The sequence below is a fragment of the Python bivittatus genome, unplaced genomic scaffold (genome assembly GCF_059951505.1).
Source record: "Python bivittatus isolate LINGU-HERP-01145 unplaced genomic scaffold, Pbiv_v1 ctg000080_np1212, whole genome shotgun sequence".
Lineage (NCBI taxonomy): Eukaryota > Metazoa > Chordata > Lepidosauria > Squamata > Pythonidae > Python > Python bivittatus.
In genome coordinates this window covers 87,128,285-87,144,698 of record NW_028277035.1, presented here as the reverse complement: position 1 = coordinate 87,144,698, position 16,414 = coordinate 87,128,285, and the positions used below count along the sequence as shown (strand labels likewise).

General features: G+C 42.1%; 1 protein-coding gene across 2 annotated transcripts; it reads left to right on the top strand.

Annotated features, from left to right (window-relative positions):
* The first annotated feature begins 2,488 nt into the window (after positions 1–2,488).
* On the top strand, positions 2,489–15,151 carry TEKTL1 (tektin like 1). 2 transcript variants are annotated; one of them, XM_088134532.1, is made up of 8 exons: positions 2,489–4,681; positions 6,624–7,342; positions 8,675–8,779; positions 9,743–9,941; positions 11,528–11,694; positions 12,932–13,027; positions 13,171–13,284; positions 14,911–15,151. In XM_088134532.1, the coding sequence occupies exons 2-8, from the start codon at positions 6,788–6,790 to the stop codon at positions 15,109–15,111; spliced, it is 1,437 nt and encodes a 478-aa protein (XP_087990658.1). In that variant the 5' UTR covers positions 2,489–4,681; positions 6,624–6,787; the 3' UTR covers positions 15,112–15,151. The 2 variants fall into 2 exon arrangements, with proteins under 2 accessions (XP_087990658.1, XP_025022147.2); XM_025166379.2 differs by lacking the exon at positions 2,489–4,681 and having other exon boundaries at positions 5,261–7,342.
* Positions 15,152–16,414: the final 1,263 nt, after the last annotated feature.

Genomic DNA, 16,414 nt, shown 5'->3' with positions numbered 1-16,414 from the left:
GCTCATTGCTTCAGTGATGCTATCTAACCATCTCATCCTCTGCCGTCCTCTTCTCCTTTTGCCTTCAATCTTTCCCAGCATCAGGGTCTTCTCCAAAGAGATCTCTCTTCGCATTAGGTGACCAAAATATCTGAGCTTGAGCTTCATTATCGATCCTTCCAATGAGCAATCAGGGTTGATTTCCTTTAAGATTGACTGGTTTGACCTCCTAGCAGTCCAGGGGACTCTCAAGAGTCTTCTCCAGCACCACAGTTCAAAGGCATCAATTCTTCGGCGCTCGGCCTTTTTTATGGTCCAGCTCTCACAGCCATACATTACTACTGGAAAAACCATAGCTTTGACTATGCGGATCTTTGTCGGCAAGGTGACGTCTCTGCTTTTTAATATGCTATCTAGGCTTGCCATAGCTTTCCTCCCAAGGAGCAAGCGTCTTGTAATTTCATGGCTGCAGTCTCCGTCTGCGGTGATCCTGGAGCCCAAATAAATGAAGTCTGTTACTGCTTCCATTTCTACCCCTTCTATTTGCCAGGAATTGATGGGTCCAGATGCCATGATCTTAGTTTTTTTAATGTTGAGTTTCAAGCCAGCTTTTGCACTCTCCTCTTTCACCCTCATCAAGAGGCTCTTTAGTTCTTCTTCACTTTCTGCCATTAGGGTGGTATCGTCCGCATATCTGAGGTTGTTGATGATTCTCCCTGCAATCTTGATTCCGGCTTGTGATTCTTCCAGCCTGGCATTTCTCATGATGTACTCTGCATATAGGTTAAATAAGCAGGGTGACAGTATACAGCCTTGTCGTACACCTTTCCCTATTTTGAACCAATCGGTTGTTCCATGACCGGTTCTAACTGTTGCTTCTTGGCCCGCATACAGATTTCTCAGGAGACAGGTAAGGTGGTCTGGTACTCCCATCTCTTTAAGAATTTGCCACAGTTTGTTGTGATCCACACAATCAAAGGCTTTTGCATAGTCAATGAAGCAGAAGTAGATATTTTTCTGGAACTCTCGTGCTTTCTCCATGATCCAGCGAATGTTGGCGATTTGATCTCTAGTTCCTCTGCCTCTTCGAAACCCAGCTTGTACATCTGGTAGTTCTCGGTTCATGTATTGCTGAAGCCTAGCTTGTAGGATTTTGAGCATAACCTTGCTAGCATGTGAAATGAGTGCAATTGTGCGATAGTTTGAGCATTCTTTGGCGTTGCCCTTCTTTGGAATTGGAACATAAACTGACCTTTTCCAATCCCGTGGCCACTGTTGCGTTTTCCAAACTTGCTGGCATATTGAGTGCAGCACTTTAACACCATCATCTTTTAGTATTTTAAATAACTCAGCTGGAATACTGTCATCTCCACTAGCTTTGTTGTTAGCAATGCTTCCTAAGGCCCACTTGACTTCACTCTCTAGGATGTCTGGCTCAAGGTCAGTGATCACACCAGCGTGGACATCAGGGACTTTAAGATCTTTCTTGTATAGTTCTTCTGTGTATTCTTGCCACCTCTTCTTAATCTCTTCTGCTTCTGTTAGGTCCCTGCCTTTTTTGTCCTTTATCATGCCCATCTTTGCACTAAACGTTCCTTTCATATCTCCAATTTTCTTGTAGAGATCTCTAGTCTTCCCCATTCTATTGTTTTCCTCAATTTCTTTGCATTGTTCATTTAAGAAGGCCTTCTTATCTCTCCTTGCTATTCTCTGGAAATCTGCATTCAGTTGCTTATATCTTTCCCTTTCATCCTTGCTTTTCGCATTCCTTCTTTCCACAGCTATTTGTAAAGCCTCATCAGAAAGCCATTTTGCTTTCTTGCATTTCTTTTTCTTTGGGATGGTTTTAGTTGCTGCCTCCTGTACAATGTTACGGACCTCCGTCCATAGTTCTTCAGGCACTCTGTCTACCAAATCTAATCCTCTAAATCTATTCATCACCTTCACTGTGAACTCACAAGGAATATGATCTAAGTCATACCTGAGTGGTCTAGTGGTTTTCCCTACATTCTTCAATTTAAGCCTAAATTTTGCAGTAAGAAGCTCACGATCTGAGCCACAGTCAGCTCCTGGTCTTGTTTTTGCTGTCCGTATAGAGCTTCTCCATCTTTGGCTGCAAAGTATATAATCAATCTGGTTTCGGTATTGACCATCTGGTGATGTCCATGTGTAGAGTCGTCTCTTGTGTTGTTGGAAAAGAGTGTTTGCTATGACTAGCTTGTTCTCTTGACAGAACTCTATTAGCCTTTGCCCTGCTTCATTTTGTACTCCAAGGCCAAACTTGCCTGTTATTCCGATTACTCCTTGACTTCCTACTTTAGCATTCCAATCCCCTATGATGAAAAGGACATCTTTTTTTGGTGCTAATTCTAGAAGGTGTTGTAGGTCTTCATAGAAGCGGTCAACTTCAGCTTCTTCAGCATCAGTGGTTGGGGCATAGACTTGGATGACTGTGATGTTGAATGGTTTGCCTTGGATACGCACTGAGATCATTCTGTCGTTTTTGAGGTTGTACCCCATTACTGCCTTTCCCACTCTCTTATTGACTATGAGTGCAACTCCATTTCTTCTAAGGGTTTCTTGCCCACAGTAGTAGATATAATGGTCACTCGAATTAAATTCACCCATTCCCGTCCATTTCAGTTCGCTGATCCCCAAGATGTCGATGTTCAATCTTGTCATCTCATGTTTGACCACATCCAGCTTGCCTTGGTTCATAGATCTTACATTCCAGGTACCTATACAATATTGTTCTTTACAGCATCGGACCTTCTTTTTGCTTCCAGATACATCCACAGCTGAACGTCCTTTCGGCTTTGGCCCAGCCGCTTCACTCTTTCTGGAGCTACTTGGAATTGCCCTCCGCTCTTCCCCAGTAGCATATTGGACACCTTCCGACCTGAGGGGCTCATCTTCCGGCGTCATATCTTTTAGCCTTTTAACATTGTCCATGGGGTTTTCTTGGCAAGGATACTGGAGTGGGGTGCCATTTCCTTCTCCAGTGGACCACATTTTGTCAGAACTCTCTGTCATGACCTGTCCGTCTTGGGTGGCCCTGCACGGTATAGCTCATGGCTTCACTGAGTTACGCAAGCCCCTTCGCCACGACAAGGCAGTGATCCATGAAGGGGATTTCCTATATATATGTCCCTTTTTCTTTTCAGGGTTTTAAAAAGCTCTGTGTGTATCTACACTGGTCTTTTTGAATGTCTTCCATTTTTCCTTCTTGGAGGAATTGTTCATTTGTTCATTGTGATTCGATTCAGGATCTCATTTTGCAGAAGTTTCCATCCTTCCTGGACACTTTTCTCCTTCAGGATTTTAGCTACTGGATCTGACTGACCATCTGAGTACACCAAAATCTACTCTTCTGCAATTAAGTATACAAGGAGTCAGCTTGACATCATGAACTCAAAGATAACACAATCATTTTCTCCCAAGGTTCCAGACACCTTCACTTTTTCAACCAGTTCATTCCTGTTGGTAAACCTTTAAGATAGCAGAATCCCTTCTTCCTTCTTTTACCTTCTGAAAAATGAAATTGTCAACAAAGACAGGAATTTTCTTACCTTTAACTTTAGATTTCCAGAAGATGTCAGTGTTGTGGATGCATCCCATTACTAATTTTGTGTGCTTAAAGTTTGGTCATCTGGCACAGAAAGGTCTCATTCAATAACATCCATGGAGAGAGGGAGGTCAAATTCTGCAAGATGGTGGGTATGACACTGCAATCAAAGCCTTGCCCCTTTTGTATGTATGGCAACATCACACCCACATACAAAAGTGTTAGAACAACATTGGACCCACTAATTTGCAGATATTGACGCTCATTCCCATGGACACGCAAGGCTTCATCCATATCTTCTGCTTGCCCAGGCAGTTTATAATAAACTCACATGACACTCTTGTTTCTTTCCTTTTATTCTTACCCAAACACTCTCAAAGAATTCCATGCTCAGTGTTGTGAATTTCAGTGCAAGTGTATGCTTCCTTTATGTACAACACAACACCCTTCCTTTCTGTTTGGCCAGTTCCTTTGGAATAATTTGCACCTTCCAGGGCTGGGTTCCAATCATGTGTGCCATCCTAAGTTTCAGCCTACAACACTGTATTTGTCCTCCTGTGATTTGAAATTCTCCCTGTTTGTTTCCCAAATTTTGGCCAATGGTGCAGGAACATCTGAGATTGTTAATAGTATCACCTACTAGCTTTGTTGTTGTTGCTTTTTGCTAATTTCTAAGTCCACTCTCCACGTTTGTGTTTCTCCCTTTGTCTCCTGAGTTGTTGTCCCCAGTCCTTAATGGGGAATATTCAGTTCTGAGTTTTTGTCACACTCCCCTTTTTGCTCCAGTTTAATGCTCTCCTAATGAGAGGTGCCTGCTGAAGATGGACTTGGTCCCTATGAGACCTAGTTAATACAGTTCATGATCAAAGAACTCAAACTCTTTTCAGTGGCACACTCACCAAATCCCATTCTCTCTTCTTACAGTGTGAGAACTAGAAGGACTGACAAAAATTTAATTTGCACTCCCAGTTCCTTCATCTTCCTGCCCTGGGCCTTGTAGTCTCTGGAAATCCATTCAGAGTCTCTTTTGACAGTGTCATTCATCCCCACATCAGTTGTATGGAAGAAATACTTATTGATGAGTTTGAAGAGTCTTGGCAGCCTATCTGGCTCATCCTGGATATGGGCACCAGGAAGGTAACACACTATACTTTCCACAACTTCATACCAAGTTTGCATATTGCAGCTTTGGTTCCTCTTAGCAGGAAATCACCTATTGCCACCATGTGTCTCTCTTTCCTGAAAATGGTTCTTTTTTTTGACCCGTGGGGGCCCAGGTATCTTCCACCCTGTTCTGGGAGGCTGGGATTGGTGAAATTTGCTTAGGGGACTGAGAATTATCTACAGCAACAGCTTGATATCAGATTTATTTATTTATTTATCAAATTTGTCACCACCCATCTCATTAAAAAGCGACTCTGGGTGGTTTACAGAGAAGATAAAATCAATTAAATAAAAGCAGTCTTAAATAAATAATAGATACATTCCAAGAATTGATGGAATTGGCGAGTAGCTCAGGGAGCGTCATCAGAGTGCCAGCCACCCCCAGGATTGATTAGAGCTCTTATCACCCCACACAAGCTGGCAGAGCCAGGTCTTTAGTCCTTTCCAGAAAGCTGGGTGGGTGGGGGCCTGCCACACCTCTGGGGGGAGAATATTCCAGAGGGTGGGGGCAACAGCAGAGAAGGCTCTCTTCCTGGGTCCTGCCAGCTGACATTCTCTTGTTGACAGGGTCTGCAACTTGCCCTCTCTGCCTGACTGGGTGGGACGGGTTGATGTGATAGGGGTGAGACGGTCCCTCAGGTAATCTGGACCCATGCCATGGAGGGCTTTAAAGGTGATAACCAACACCCTGAATTGGACCCGGAAGCAAACTGGTATCCAATGCAGCCCCCACAGTAAGGTGTTATATGTGCCATCCTTGGGGCACCCAAGATTGTCCGTGTGGCCACATTTTGAACCAGCTGTAGCTTCCGGATACTCTTCAAGGGTAGCCCCGTGTAGGGCGCATTGTAATAGTCTAACTCAGTTGCTGAGCTCCACTGGACCTGAATACCTCCTGATCTTCTTACTCTTCTGGGTCACATGCTTCACTTGTTTTCCTTTTCACTTGTTTTCTGGCACTCACTCTTTTCCCCCTGCTAAGGAGTGCCACCTGTTCTACTAAGAAATTCTCACCTTCCCTGGCATATTGCAGTATAGAAACTTACTCCCTAAGCCTTTTACTTTCTCCAATAAGGACACAAACTTTCACTTCCAGCAGGTATAGTTTGGGTTCTTTTCAAGCAAGAGGACAAACATTACATTCACCTTGCAAATCACTGAGAAGCTTTGCTGTCCACACTGTTTGGAATTTATTGGAGTCTCACTCTGCCCAACTCTAATTTGCTTTCTTTATTTGCTTGCTCAGTGGTCAAGAAGAAAAATATTACATTCAGGTCATCCTTCCAGAAGATGCATGTCTATAGCAAGCTTACCACTGAATTTATGTACGTTTGCATCCAACTTAGTTATGAAGAATTTCTTAAAAATAGCATCACTGTAGCTCTAATCATGAAGCCACAAAGATGAAACGAGTAGAATTGAGCACATGATAGGAAACCACAGAATTTGAAGAACTTCGGCTGTTGGCTGCCCTGCCAAGATTAGAATTTGAATCATTCCCTTGCTGACTGTGACATTTAAAAATCTGAACTCCTACATTTGAAAAGTTGATCGTTCTAATCCCATCCACTCACTTACTGCCCCCTCCCAAATAATTTTATTTAGCTCAGATTCTGATACCAAAAAATTGGTAACTTCTCTGAAATGTCAATATTGCCACATTATCCAAGCCACAACCACAAATCAGTTCCAAGGGAACATCTGCAAATACTGAAATATGGATGGAGGTGAGGATATCCCAATTTTTAGAATTATTAAACTTTTGATTCCAAGTAATACTGGAGACTGAACAAGAGTTTGGTGCTGAGGGCACAGCTTCATGACTTGCCCTAGAAGACCCTATATTTTATCAGGTGAGAAGATCAGTTAGTTTCAGCATACCAAAGTATTCTTCTTTCCTTCTCTCCCATTTCAGATCACTATGCCACTGATCACAATTCCCTTCCATGACCTGCTGAACTTGGACCTCCAAACCTGAATGCCTCATCTGTCCACTTCATACATTTGGTGGAATCTTTTCCTGCTGAAGTGTAATATTTACTCCTCTCCCCTGGCAGCCCCAGGAATTCAACTGCAGCCATGGGACCTCCTACTCATCTGCTGACAGGTCAGGTTGGTGCTGAGAAATGGCACAAGGACACACGTACAACAATACAGGAAGCCTCTACACTGACAAAGCGATGTGGCAAGGAGGCCCTTGAACTTTGGTATCCTGCCCAAGTCCCTGGCCAGCCTGAAGAAACACCATATGAGCACAAGCTGAAGCTTGACACTTGGAAATTCAAGTTAGATGTCTTGCCTACTGGAGAGGTGATGAAAAAACCCCCAGAGGGGCCAGGGGTGACCCTATGGAAGAGCAAAATGAAGCCTCCCCCTTGGGTTTGCAAGTTAGCCTTGCCTTGCTCCCGGGACTATAGCAACACCAAGACCAATGAATTTGTAGCCCAGTACTTCAGGGCGACACGCCTGGTAGTAAGCCGCATGCGCCAGGCTCTAATTGAAATCAATGAACAGTTCAAGGGGCTATTGCGCATGCGGCAGCAACTTGACACCATGTTGGATAAAATCCGCCAGGGCCTCATGACTAACAAGCAGAGCCAAGCCATCCGGGAGCACCGGGCAGAATCAGAAAAGGTGAGACCTGCATTCATTTCAAATCCCTTTCCTTCCTTGCTAATCGACACCACTGACTTGCCTGTATGCTGAGTGAAATCATATGTTAGTGAGTACCAGAGACACATGACTTATTTTTCTTAATCCATCTACATATACCAGTTTTTCAAACTCTGGTCTTCTTTTATAAGGGGATCGGAATCATCGGACTGTGTTCACATATCACAATAATATCTTATAATATTGCTTGCTTGACTCTATCTTAGCTCAGTGTATGAGTTCAGCCATTGTGAGTTGTAAACTGGGGTCATGACCTAATGCATTGTATGAACCCAGTCCATTTGTTGGGCAAGCCATGATTAAACTACTCATGGCTCAGAAAAATGAACTGAGTTGATGTTACCTAGGAGGATGGTAAGCACTCCAGTATTCAGTATTAGTACAAGAAAATTATTTTGCTATTTTTTAAAGAGCATATGTGCAAAAGTATTATGTTCTTGGCATGGCACATCTAAATAATGAACTAACTTGTTCTGATGAATTGGCCATTGGCTTCCTATCCTGTCTGTTCCCCATATCTGTTATGGCCATTATGCTGAACACAGATGTTCCATTTAATCATCTGAGCTACTGCTGTGACAAGAACCAATTTCCATGGATTTCCTTAATTAATTTTTATACCCTTCTGAATTTGCCATCATTATCATGAGATCCTGTGGCAATGGTGAATATTTACTGAATGAAAATGGGCTTTCTTTTATCTGTCCTGAACCTACTATGTAATTGAATAACCTTGCCTTCATATGAATCTGTCTGATCATACATTTCATAACTGTAAACACTTGGTATGCCTTTCCAGCTTTCTCCATTATCATAGGTATCTACTTCCATAAATAAAACATTGTAGAAGTATAATATACATATATGGAGATAGTGAAAAGGAAAATAATAATGACCCTCTTAATATTGAAATAGTGATCACAGTGGGTTGCCCATTTCCACTACTTTAAGAAGATTTTTGTTCTAATCTTCTATTTCTGTATCCCAACACACACACAATTCACTTTAGTGTATAACCATTCCTGCTCAGGAGGGTTACGCTCAGTGGCTACATGTGTTTTTTTCAGCAGACCTGGGGATCGCTTGATAATAGGGAGCCCACAAACTGTATCACAAAGATTCTGATGCATTCTCCCGCTATCTTGTTTATATTTATGTCTAATTGTTTTAATGATTATAACACAGTCTTAAATTGTTGGTTTTATTGTATGCCACCCAGAGCCACATTTGGAAGATGGGCGGCTATATAAATTTGATAAACAAACAAATAAATATTTACTTTCTGGCACGTAGATACCTGACAAAGTAGATGCACTCATGAAATGGGAGAAGGAGGAATTTAGGAAACTGAAAGTCAAACTAGAGGGCCTGATGGCAATGTCAGGAGATCATCTTAAGGTAAGGAATTAAGCAGATGAACAGGGATGGCAAGATCCCATCATCCATATCTCAGTGGATACCAACTGGCTATCAGATGAAAAAAATCAAAGCAGAAAATATAGGAAGGATTTAGATTTGTCCTAGATTTGCATGTATTAAGGGAAGACTACGGAAATTGCTTTTTCAAAATCTGCAATCCTCAGTACCTGAGAGAATGAAAACCATATCTTGAGATGAAATTCTGATCAACTTGCTGATGATTTGCATGGAACTGAGAATCACAGCTGGTGGAACAGTGCAGTTAAGGTCGTACTCAGCAAAGTACTTAGGGCTGTACACAGTGTTGTCCAAACTTGGCCACTTTGAGCGGACTGGCTGGGGAATTCTGGGAGTTGAAGTCCACTCATCTTAAAGTGGCCAAGTTTGGACAACACTGGCTGTACAGAACCCCAAAGCAATGTGACTGTTCCTTGCTTGGCTTACAGCAAGCATGTGGAATCTGTGGCCTTCCAAGGCTGCTACTAAACCACAACTCTTAGTTGTACCTGGTATCTGTAAGGTAAATGCAATTTAACTTCTTTGGAACTGCAGGCTCTCTTATCCCTGGCTTATCACGTAAGAGCCTGTGGAAGTGACTATTACCAATGTGATGATACTGAGTCAATTGGAATAATATGATCATATCATCTTCTTGATCAGCAATTGTGGAAAGTGTGAATTTTAAGATGCTCTGTTTGCTGTTTGGTAAGGGCTGAGGAGCTGGGTCTCTGTTGGACAAGTGAAATTGTCACTGCAGAAGGCAGTTTACTGGGGAGAGAAGCCAAGTCATTGCTGGCGTCAGCTAAGTCAGAGACAGGGCTTCTCTTCTTAGCTTTTGGTGCTGCAGCAAAGTGGAATGGTTTAGATATAAGCCTAGCAGGCTGAATGAAAGGGGCTGTTTCCTCTTTGGTTTCTTCCTTATCAGTGCCCAATTTTTTGCAGAAACTAGGTACTTGTAGGCAAACCCTGAATACCCTGTGTGGTGAACGTGGCCGTGTGCTCGACCTGATGCCACAGCCTCTGCGCATGGTTCTCTTAGGGGCTGGGCGGGATTCCTGGCTTGGCCTGGACCGGCCCTCATCCCCCTGGGTGCAGCGAAATGAAACACCGATTCCAGACCCAGTGGGACCATTCACACCAGGTAAGAGAAAGAGCAAAAGTTACTATAACTTTTGGGGGATGTACCGAAGGAGATGCTTACTGGTTTGATATGACATTCTGGTTATCAATTAATAATGAAAAAAGAAGAAAAAGATTAAGTGTATTTCATATATTAGCAATCACTTATCTTCCCCTACCTATCAGTGGCATTTCACCTGTAAGAAACAAACTGTACAGATGAGTCTGAAGCTGTTATCTATTGAAGAAAAGGCTTCTACAGTGGCGTTTGGATACACATTGCAGACAAACATGTCTGCCTATCCCTTCATAAAATGGGGAAATTTAGAGGCTTTTGGCTTGCTTTTTTCTAGAATTTTTCAGGAGTTCTGAAGGCAACTCAGGCAGATCCTCTTAAGACCTCCATAAGAAGTCATCAGAATCCTCAAATGCTGTAGTTGCTACAGCATCTCATACAAGCAAAGGGACCATGACAGATTGTGCAGAGGCTCAAAGAGCAGTATCTCTAGACAAAAACAATCAACAGATGGAAAGGTTTGCTGAGCTGATTGTGCCTACAGCCTGAGAAAAAGAAATTCAAAAGTTTCAAGGAGATTAGCGAGATTAATGAACTAATTAATAAAGAAGGGCTGAAGGGTTTCTATCTCAGTTCTTGCTCATGCTCTAACCCTTAATTCTTGACATTAAAACTCATTAAAGAAAGTTGGGGTAAATCTTATTTCTCCAGTCATGCTCTGCAGTTATGGAGCTTGGTGTCTGTTCAGACGTGAAAAGACGAACGTCCCTCAAAGTCAGCAAAGTATGTTTTCAGATAAGTGCCTCCCCTCACATATCAGACAGCAGGCTAGAGCATATGTTCTCATAAGTGGATCATGCTATGAGGAAGAAACCCCAGCATTGCCGTCTCTCCTTCTCCACTTTTAAACCTGCATTGGTATTTGCATCTCCCCAAATTCACAAAGACAAGAAGAAAGAGGGACAAAGTGAGAGGCAAAGACAGTCTGTGGAGTCCTGGGAGTTCTCTGAGCTGGATTGTTTTCTTGCAGATGTTTCATTACCCAACTAGGTAACATCTTCAATGCTAAAGATAAAGATTTTTTTAAAGATAAAATCAAAATGAGATACAGTGAGAAGGCATATACTTGCTTTTTTATTGACATTCTCTTCTCAAAGCAACTTTCCACATATGTACTACAATGTACATTAATGTAATTAATATTACATTAAGGATGCACTCATCCTTAATTGGATTGATCTAGTTGGCCCAACAGTTGTTGGCATATTCAAGATTCTAGAGTTCTTTGGCCTGAGAAAGAACTGCAGGTAGATTTAAGAACTTGCAAATGGTAAAGGGGTCAATCCAGAGACTTAGCCCAGCACATAACATTTAGTCCAATTTTATGATTCAGAGGTAAAAACACTGAAGTGACATAGGAGAAACTTCAATTAAACAGGAGTAGATTATTTCATGAGTGGCCTGTCATTGCCTGTTCCACTGATAAAGAAAACAAATGAAAGCTGGCTTGTGTCATAAGCCATGTTCAACAAACAAATCAGATATGAGAAGAGCTCATATTTCCTCTCCCTTTCGTTACTGCTATTCTTCAGAGTGTGCAGGAGTTCTAGAAGATGCCCGGCGACTTACTGTTCTCTCCAAGGATATGATGCATCAGTTACAAAAGACTATCAATGAGACACAGGACACCCGTAATACTGTGCACAACGTCATTGAGAATAGCTTGCAAGGCAAGAGAGAGGAGACTCTCGATTATAAGGTAATGGGAGTTGTAATGCCTTAATAGGTTTGCTGTAGCATATGTGAAGACAGTCAGTCAGTCAGTCAGTCAGTCAGTCAATCAATTCACTGATCTGTTCAAAAAGAAGAAAGAAAGCCAATTCTGAGACAAATAAACATTTAATAAAACTAAATGATTACAAAATTGAAGTGGTCCAATGTAAAGCCAGGCTACATACACACAAAACAACATACTGCTTTTGTCATACCCTGTTCTGTTGCTTACAGATCAGAAAGTCATTAGTTTTTTGTCTTTCTCTAGAACAGAATCAAGGACATGCTCCCCCCTGTAATTTTCTGGATCTTGCTGCCAAAGAATCCAGCATAATTTTAAGAATAATTTGCTGATGGGTGGAAAGAAATCCAACCAGTCAGATTAACCTTTGCCTACCCCACTGCCCAGTTCACAAAATGTGTTAAACAGACTAAGGATTGGATAGTTGGTGATTTACAGTCTCAAGTGGCAGCACCCAGGCTGATCCCAGAAGCTAAGCAGAGTTGGCCCTAGTCAGTACTTAGAAGGGACCTTCTGGCATTGCCAGGACGGAAGACTAGACTGGGAAGTTGAAAAAACATTCCTGGAGAAGGCAATGGCAAAGCACTTCCATAACAATGTTGGCTTTACTTTTTTAATCTGTGGTTTAGTTGTTGTGGGGACCCAGCCATTGTTTTCCATGATGTATGAACCAGATCATATTAAGCCATATTTGCTCAGGCATAACATGTTAAATGAATGCAGAAAAAGTGGTTTGTTAATTCATATTTAGAGTTTAGTGTTGTATGAATTGAACCCATCAGAATCTCTCTTTCCTATGCATTTTTTTTTAATGGAAGATTTCCATTAATACTAATGGGGACTTATATTTTGGTTCTGGTGATACGCTGTAACAAATACATTCCTACAAAATATTGTTTTTGATCTAGACCAGTGTTTTTCAAACTTGGCAGCTGTAAGATGTATGGACTTTAACTCCCAGAATTCCCCACCCAGCATGTTGCCAAGTTTGAAAAATAGTGATCTAGACTCTTAACAAAGGACCTTTTTATCCTATCCTGTTCTTCTCAAACCTTGTATCTAGATGCGTGATGCATACTAAGGATCCTCCTGATCCCAGGATATAGGGCTTAAGAAGTCAAATTGCATTTGGAAATTTAGCATGGCTGATCAGCCTAGTTCAAAGATTTTTTTATTCTCTCTCTCTCTCTCCCTCTGACAGGAAAAATTAGACATAACCATGGGAGGAACACGCAGTACTTTGCACCGCTGCCAACGTTTCCAACATGAGATGTGTGTCACTCGTGGAATGACACTGGTGAGCAATTAAGGACTGGGAGCTACCCGTGCTGAAATTCTCTCCCTCAGCCCATTCCAACTCTGATTAGCTGGAGTTTGATTGGAAAAGGGTTGCTTTCCTCTCCATCAGAATCCACCTTTGATTCGAATTCATATCTACAGGGCCCTGAAAATATGAAGTACCTGGAGACACGGGAAAAGCTGACACGGCCAATGGTGAGGGTGTATCAGAGACACGTGGGAACGCAACTGCCTGAAGCTTCAGAGCTCAATCAGGTAAGGGGATAGCAGTGTCTTTATGTAGGATGAGATTATCAGGATCTTGGCACAGTATAGACTACTGGTGTAAGTATAATTTGAAAGAACATTATTTGGCTGCCAAGAGGGACCAAATACAGTGGTATCTTGGTTCACGAACTTAATTCGTTCCACGATTCTGGTCACGAACCGAATTGGTCGCGAACCGAATCGAATTTTCCCATAAGCTTCAATGTAAATAAGGTTAATCCATTCTGAACCATATGTATTTTTTTTTAACCACAAAAATATGAAACAAAGTACAGTACAGTACAGTATGAAGAGAGAGAACACTAACCTTGCTTGATGTGACACCAAAAAGCTTCACAGCAAGTGTCTGTCTGCAACTGCGATCTCGCCTAGAGGAAGCCACGACCACGTGTCAGAGCAGGGAAGATGGCCGCGGGTCGTGCTCATCACCCGATGCAGAGTTCACGAATGGAAGCAAAATTTTGCAAACGCTGCTGTTCGTGAACCGAATTGTTCATGAACAGAAGCGTTTGTGAACCGAGGTATTACTGTAATGTTCTGTCAAATTGTGCTTGAGAAGTTAGAAGGCTAAAAACCGTCTTATACTGAAACTACAACCTGGTGCATTTAGCCCATTGTCATCTCTTGTGACTGGCAATGGTGCTGTAGGCCATGGTGGGCCAATCATATATAGCCTCTCAGCCCCATTTTTGCAGTCCCCAGAAATTCCTCAAGGTTGAATTGCTGAAATTCAGCAGCAGCAATTTTAGTAACACATTTTAAAAAAAATTTCTTCTTCTATAAAATAAGATTTAAGCCTCTGGGAGGCTTTATGTTCCTTTTGTAAGTGAACAGTCCTTACATTCTCCCAAAGAGTTGAAAATGTCAACCCCATCCCCACTAGTAACATTACTATGTCACCACCATGCCCCTCCCAAAACAGCCAGAGCCAAAGAAGTTGCCAAGCCTTGCTCCAACACATTAAGTCAGTGTTTCTCAACCTTGGCAACTTTAAGCTGTGCACTTGGCAACCAGCTCACACTTACGACAGTTGCAGCATCCCAGGGTCACATGATTGCCATTTGCGACCTTCCCAGCCGGCTTCCCCCAAGCAAAGTCAACAGGGAACTGCATGATTCGCTTAATGGCTGTGGTGATTACTACTGCAGTAATAACTACTGCAGTAATAACTACTGCAAAAAAGGTTGTAAAATTGGGCACGACTCGCTTAACAACCGCCCTACTCAACAACAAATTTTCTGGTCCCTATAGTGGTTGTTAAGCGAGGACTACCTATATACAGCAGAATTTCTCAGTGATCAGAACATGAGTTTTACAACAGAACTTATGCATGCATACTCAGATTGAAGTCTGATTTTCAACAACACTTACTCCATGTAAATATATACAAGACTGCAGCTTAAAGGCCGCTTTTGGCAGATGTGCTTAGAATGTTCTGCTTGGGTCAGTGAGACTTGCAATGTTTGTGCCATAAAATGCTAAACTGAATTAACTGTACACTTCATTATGATCCAAGTTTACTCTGTGGATACAAAACTGATTTGTAAAAATGTCCTCTCAGGCGTGCAAACACTTGCTTACTTTTTCTTCCCTACTCTTGCTTCTTTTACCCAGTCCACTGCACAGTTAGATCGCTGCATAGAAGATACAGACAGTAATATCCAACATCTAAAAGCCACCCAGAAGTACTTGCGTGACTGTATTCACAGCAAGCAGACAGGCTATGATGTGGATGGTAGTATTAAACGGCTGCGGCAGCGCCGCATGCATCCACGCATCAGCACGAACGAGGTTTTCCAGTTGGTCTGTACCTAGGAAGCATGGCAAATTAATTAGTGCTAAAATAAATTGCTGGGACACCTTATAGTAGTCAAAGATCATTTCTTTCTAGTTGGGGAAGGGGAAATATTTGACTGGCTGTGATTATAAAATGGAATAGCAAATTCAAAATACACTAGCCTAGTAGTCGGATCCCTAAGCTTCTCAGCTTTAGGTTCCTATTTTAGGATAATTTAAGTCTCTGACTTTCATGATATTTGAAGTCTCAAGAACTTGAAGGGAACGTGGCTACTTAATGTAGAATGTGATGTAGAAATTAAGGTAGTGTAAGTAGCTAAATGTTATTCTATGGGATTCAAACCCCCTACCAGAAATTGAACTCATGGACTTTTACCCTTCAGATGATTATATACAATGCATTAGCTCTTAGGAGCTATTTAGGTTCTGGCACTCAGCAGTTGCAGAGAAGGAGATATAGAAGCTATCAGAATGGTATATACAATGCACCTTCCCTTAAAACTCTCAGAGCAGAGAAATACGGATGCTAAATTATGTCATGCCTCTATATGTGGGGGTTTTACATAACTTCCAATAGATAGCTATGATTGTTTCCATAATGCCTCTGCCATTGCAGAGTTTAAGTTACTGAAAGTTTAAGTTACTGAAAGAAATTATATGGTTGTTCTTAGTGACTTAGTGTTGCCAGGGTTCATTGGGAGAACTGTGTGAGAAAGAGCTCACTAGAGGACATTTTTAAAGCCTAAGATTGCACTAAGACTTTTGGGACAACCTGTATACAATTTTAAGCCTTTAAAGCTTAAAACTGATTAAGACTTTGGGACTCCCTGTATCAGATAGTTCCTGCAGCATTAATTTTTGTGAAGAAGGGACTAGAGCAGATGTTATAAGTGCCACTTGGAGGGGAGATTCTCCCTCCCATAAAAGGGAGCTTTTATGAAAAGCTTCTTTTCAGTGTCCTTCAAGTTCTTTTCTCTGGAAAAGTCCTCCAACTCCTCTCGCTGTCACTCATGTCCTTGTGACCTCCTCACTGGATTACCACAATGCACTCTACGTGGGGCTGCCCTTGAAGAGCATTCGGAAACTTCAACTGGTGCAGAATGCAACTGCATGGGTAGTAAATGGTGTCAGTTACTCAGCACATGTAACACCACTACTCCGTGAGCTGTACTGGTTGCCAGTATGCTTCTGGGTGCAATTCAGGGTGCCGGTTGCCACCTTTAAAGCCCTGCATGGCTTGGGACTGGATTACCTGAGGAACTGACTTCTCCCAGTTGTTTCTACCGGTCCAATCCAGTCTGGCAGAATGGGCATGCTTCAG

What these genes read in the sequence shown, in the direction of transcription:
- TEKTL1 (XM_088134532.1), top strand. Translation starts at nt 6,788, where the DNA reads ATGGGACCTCCTACTCATCTGCTGACAGGTCAGGTTGGTGCTGAGAAA. An exon ending in AGGAGACTCTCGATTATAAG is followed by an intron (nt 11,695 to 12,931) that starts GTAATGGGAGTT and finishes TCCCTCTGACAG; the next exon opens with GAAAAATTAGACATAACCAT. An exon ending in AAGCTTCAGAGCTCAATCAG is followed by an intron (nt 13,285 to 14,910) that starts GTAAGGGGATAG and finishes TCTTTTACCCAG; the next exon opens with TCCACTGCACAGTTAGATCG.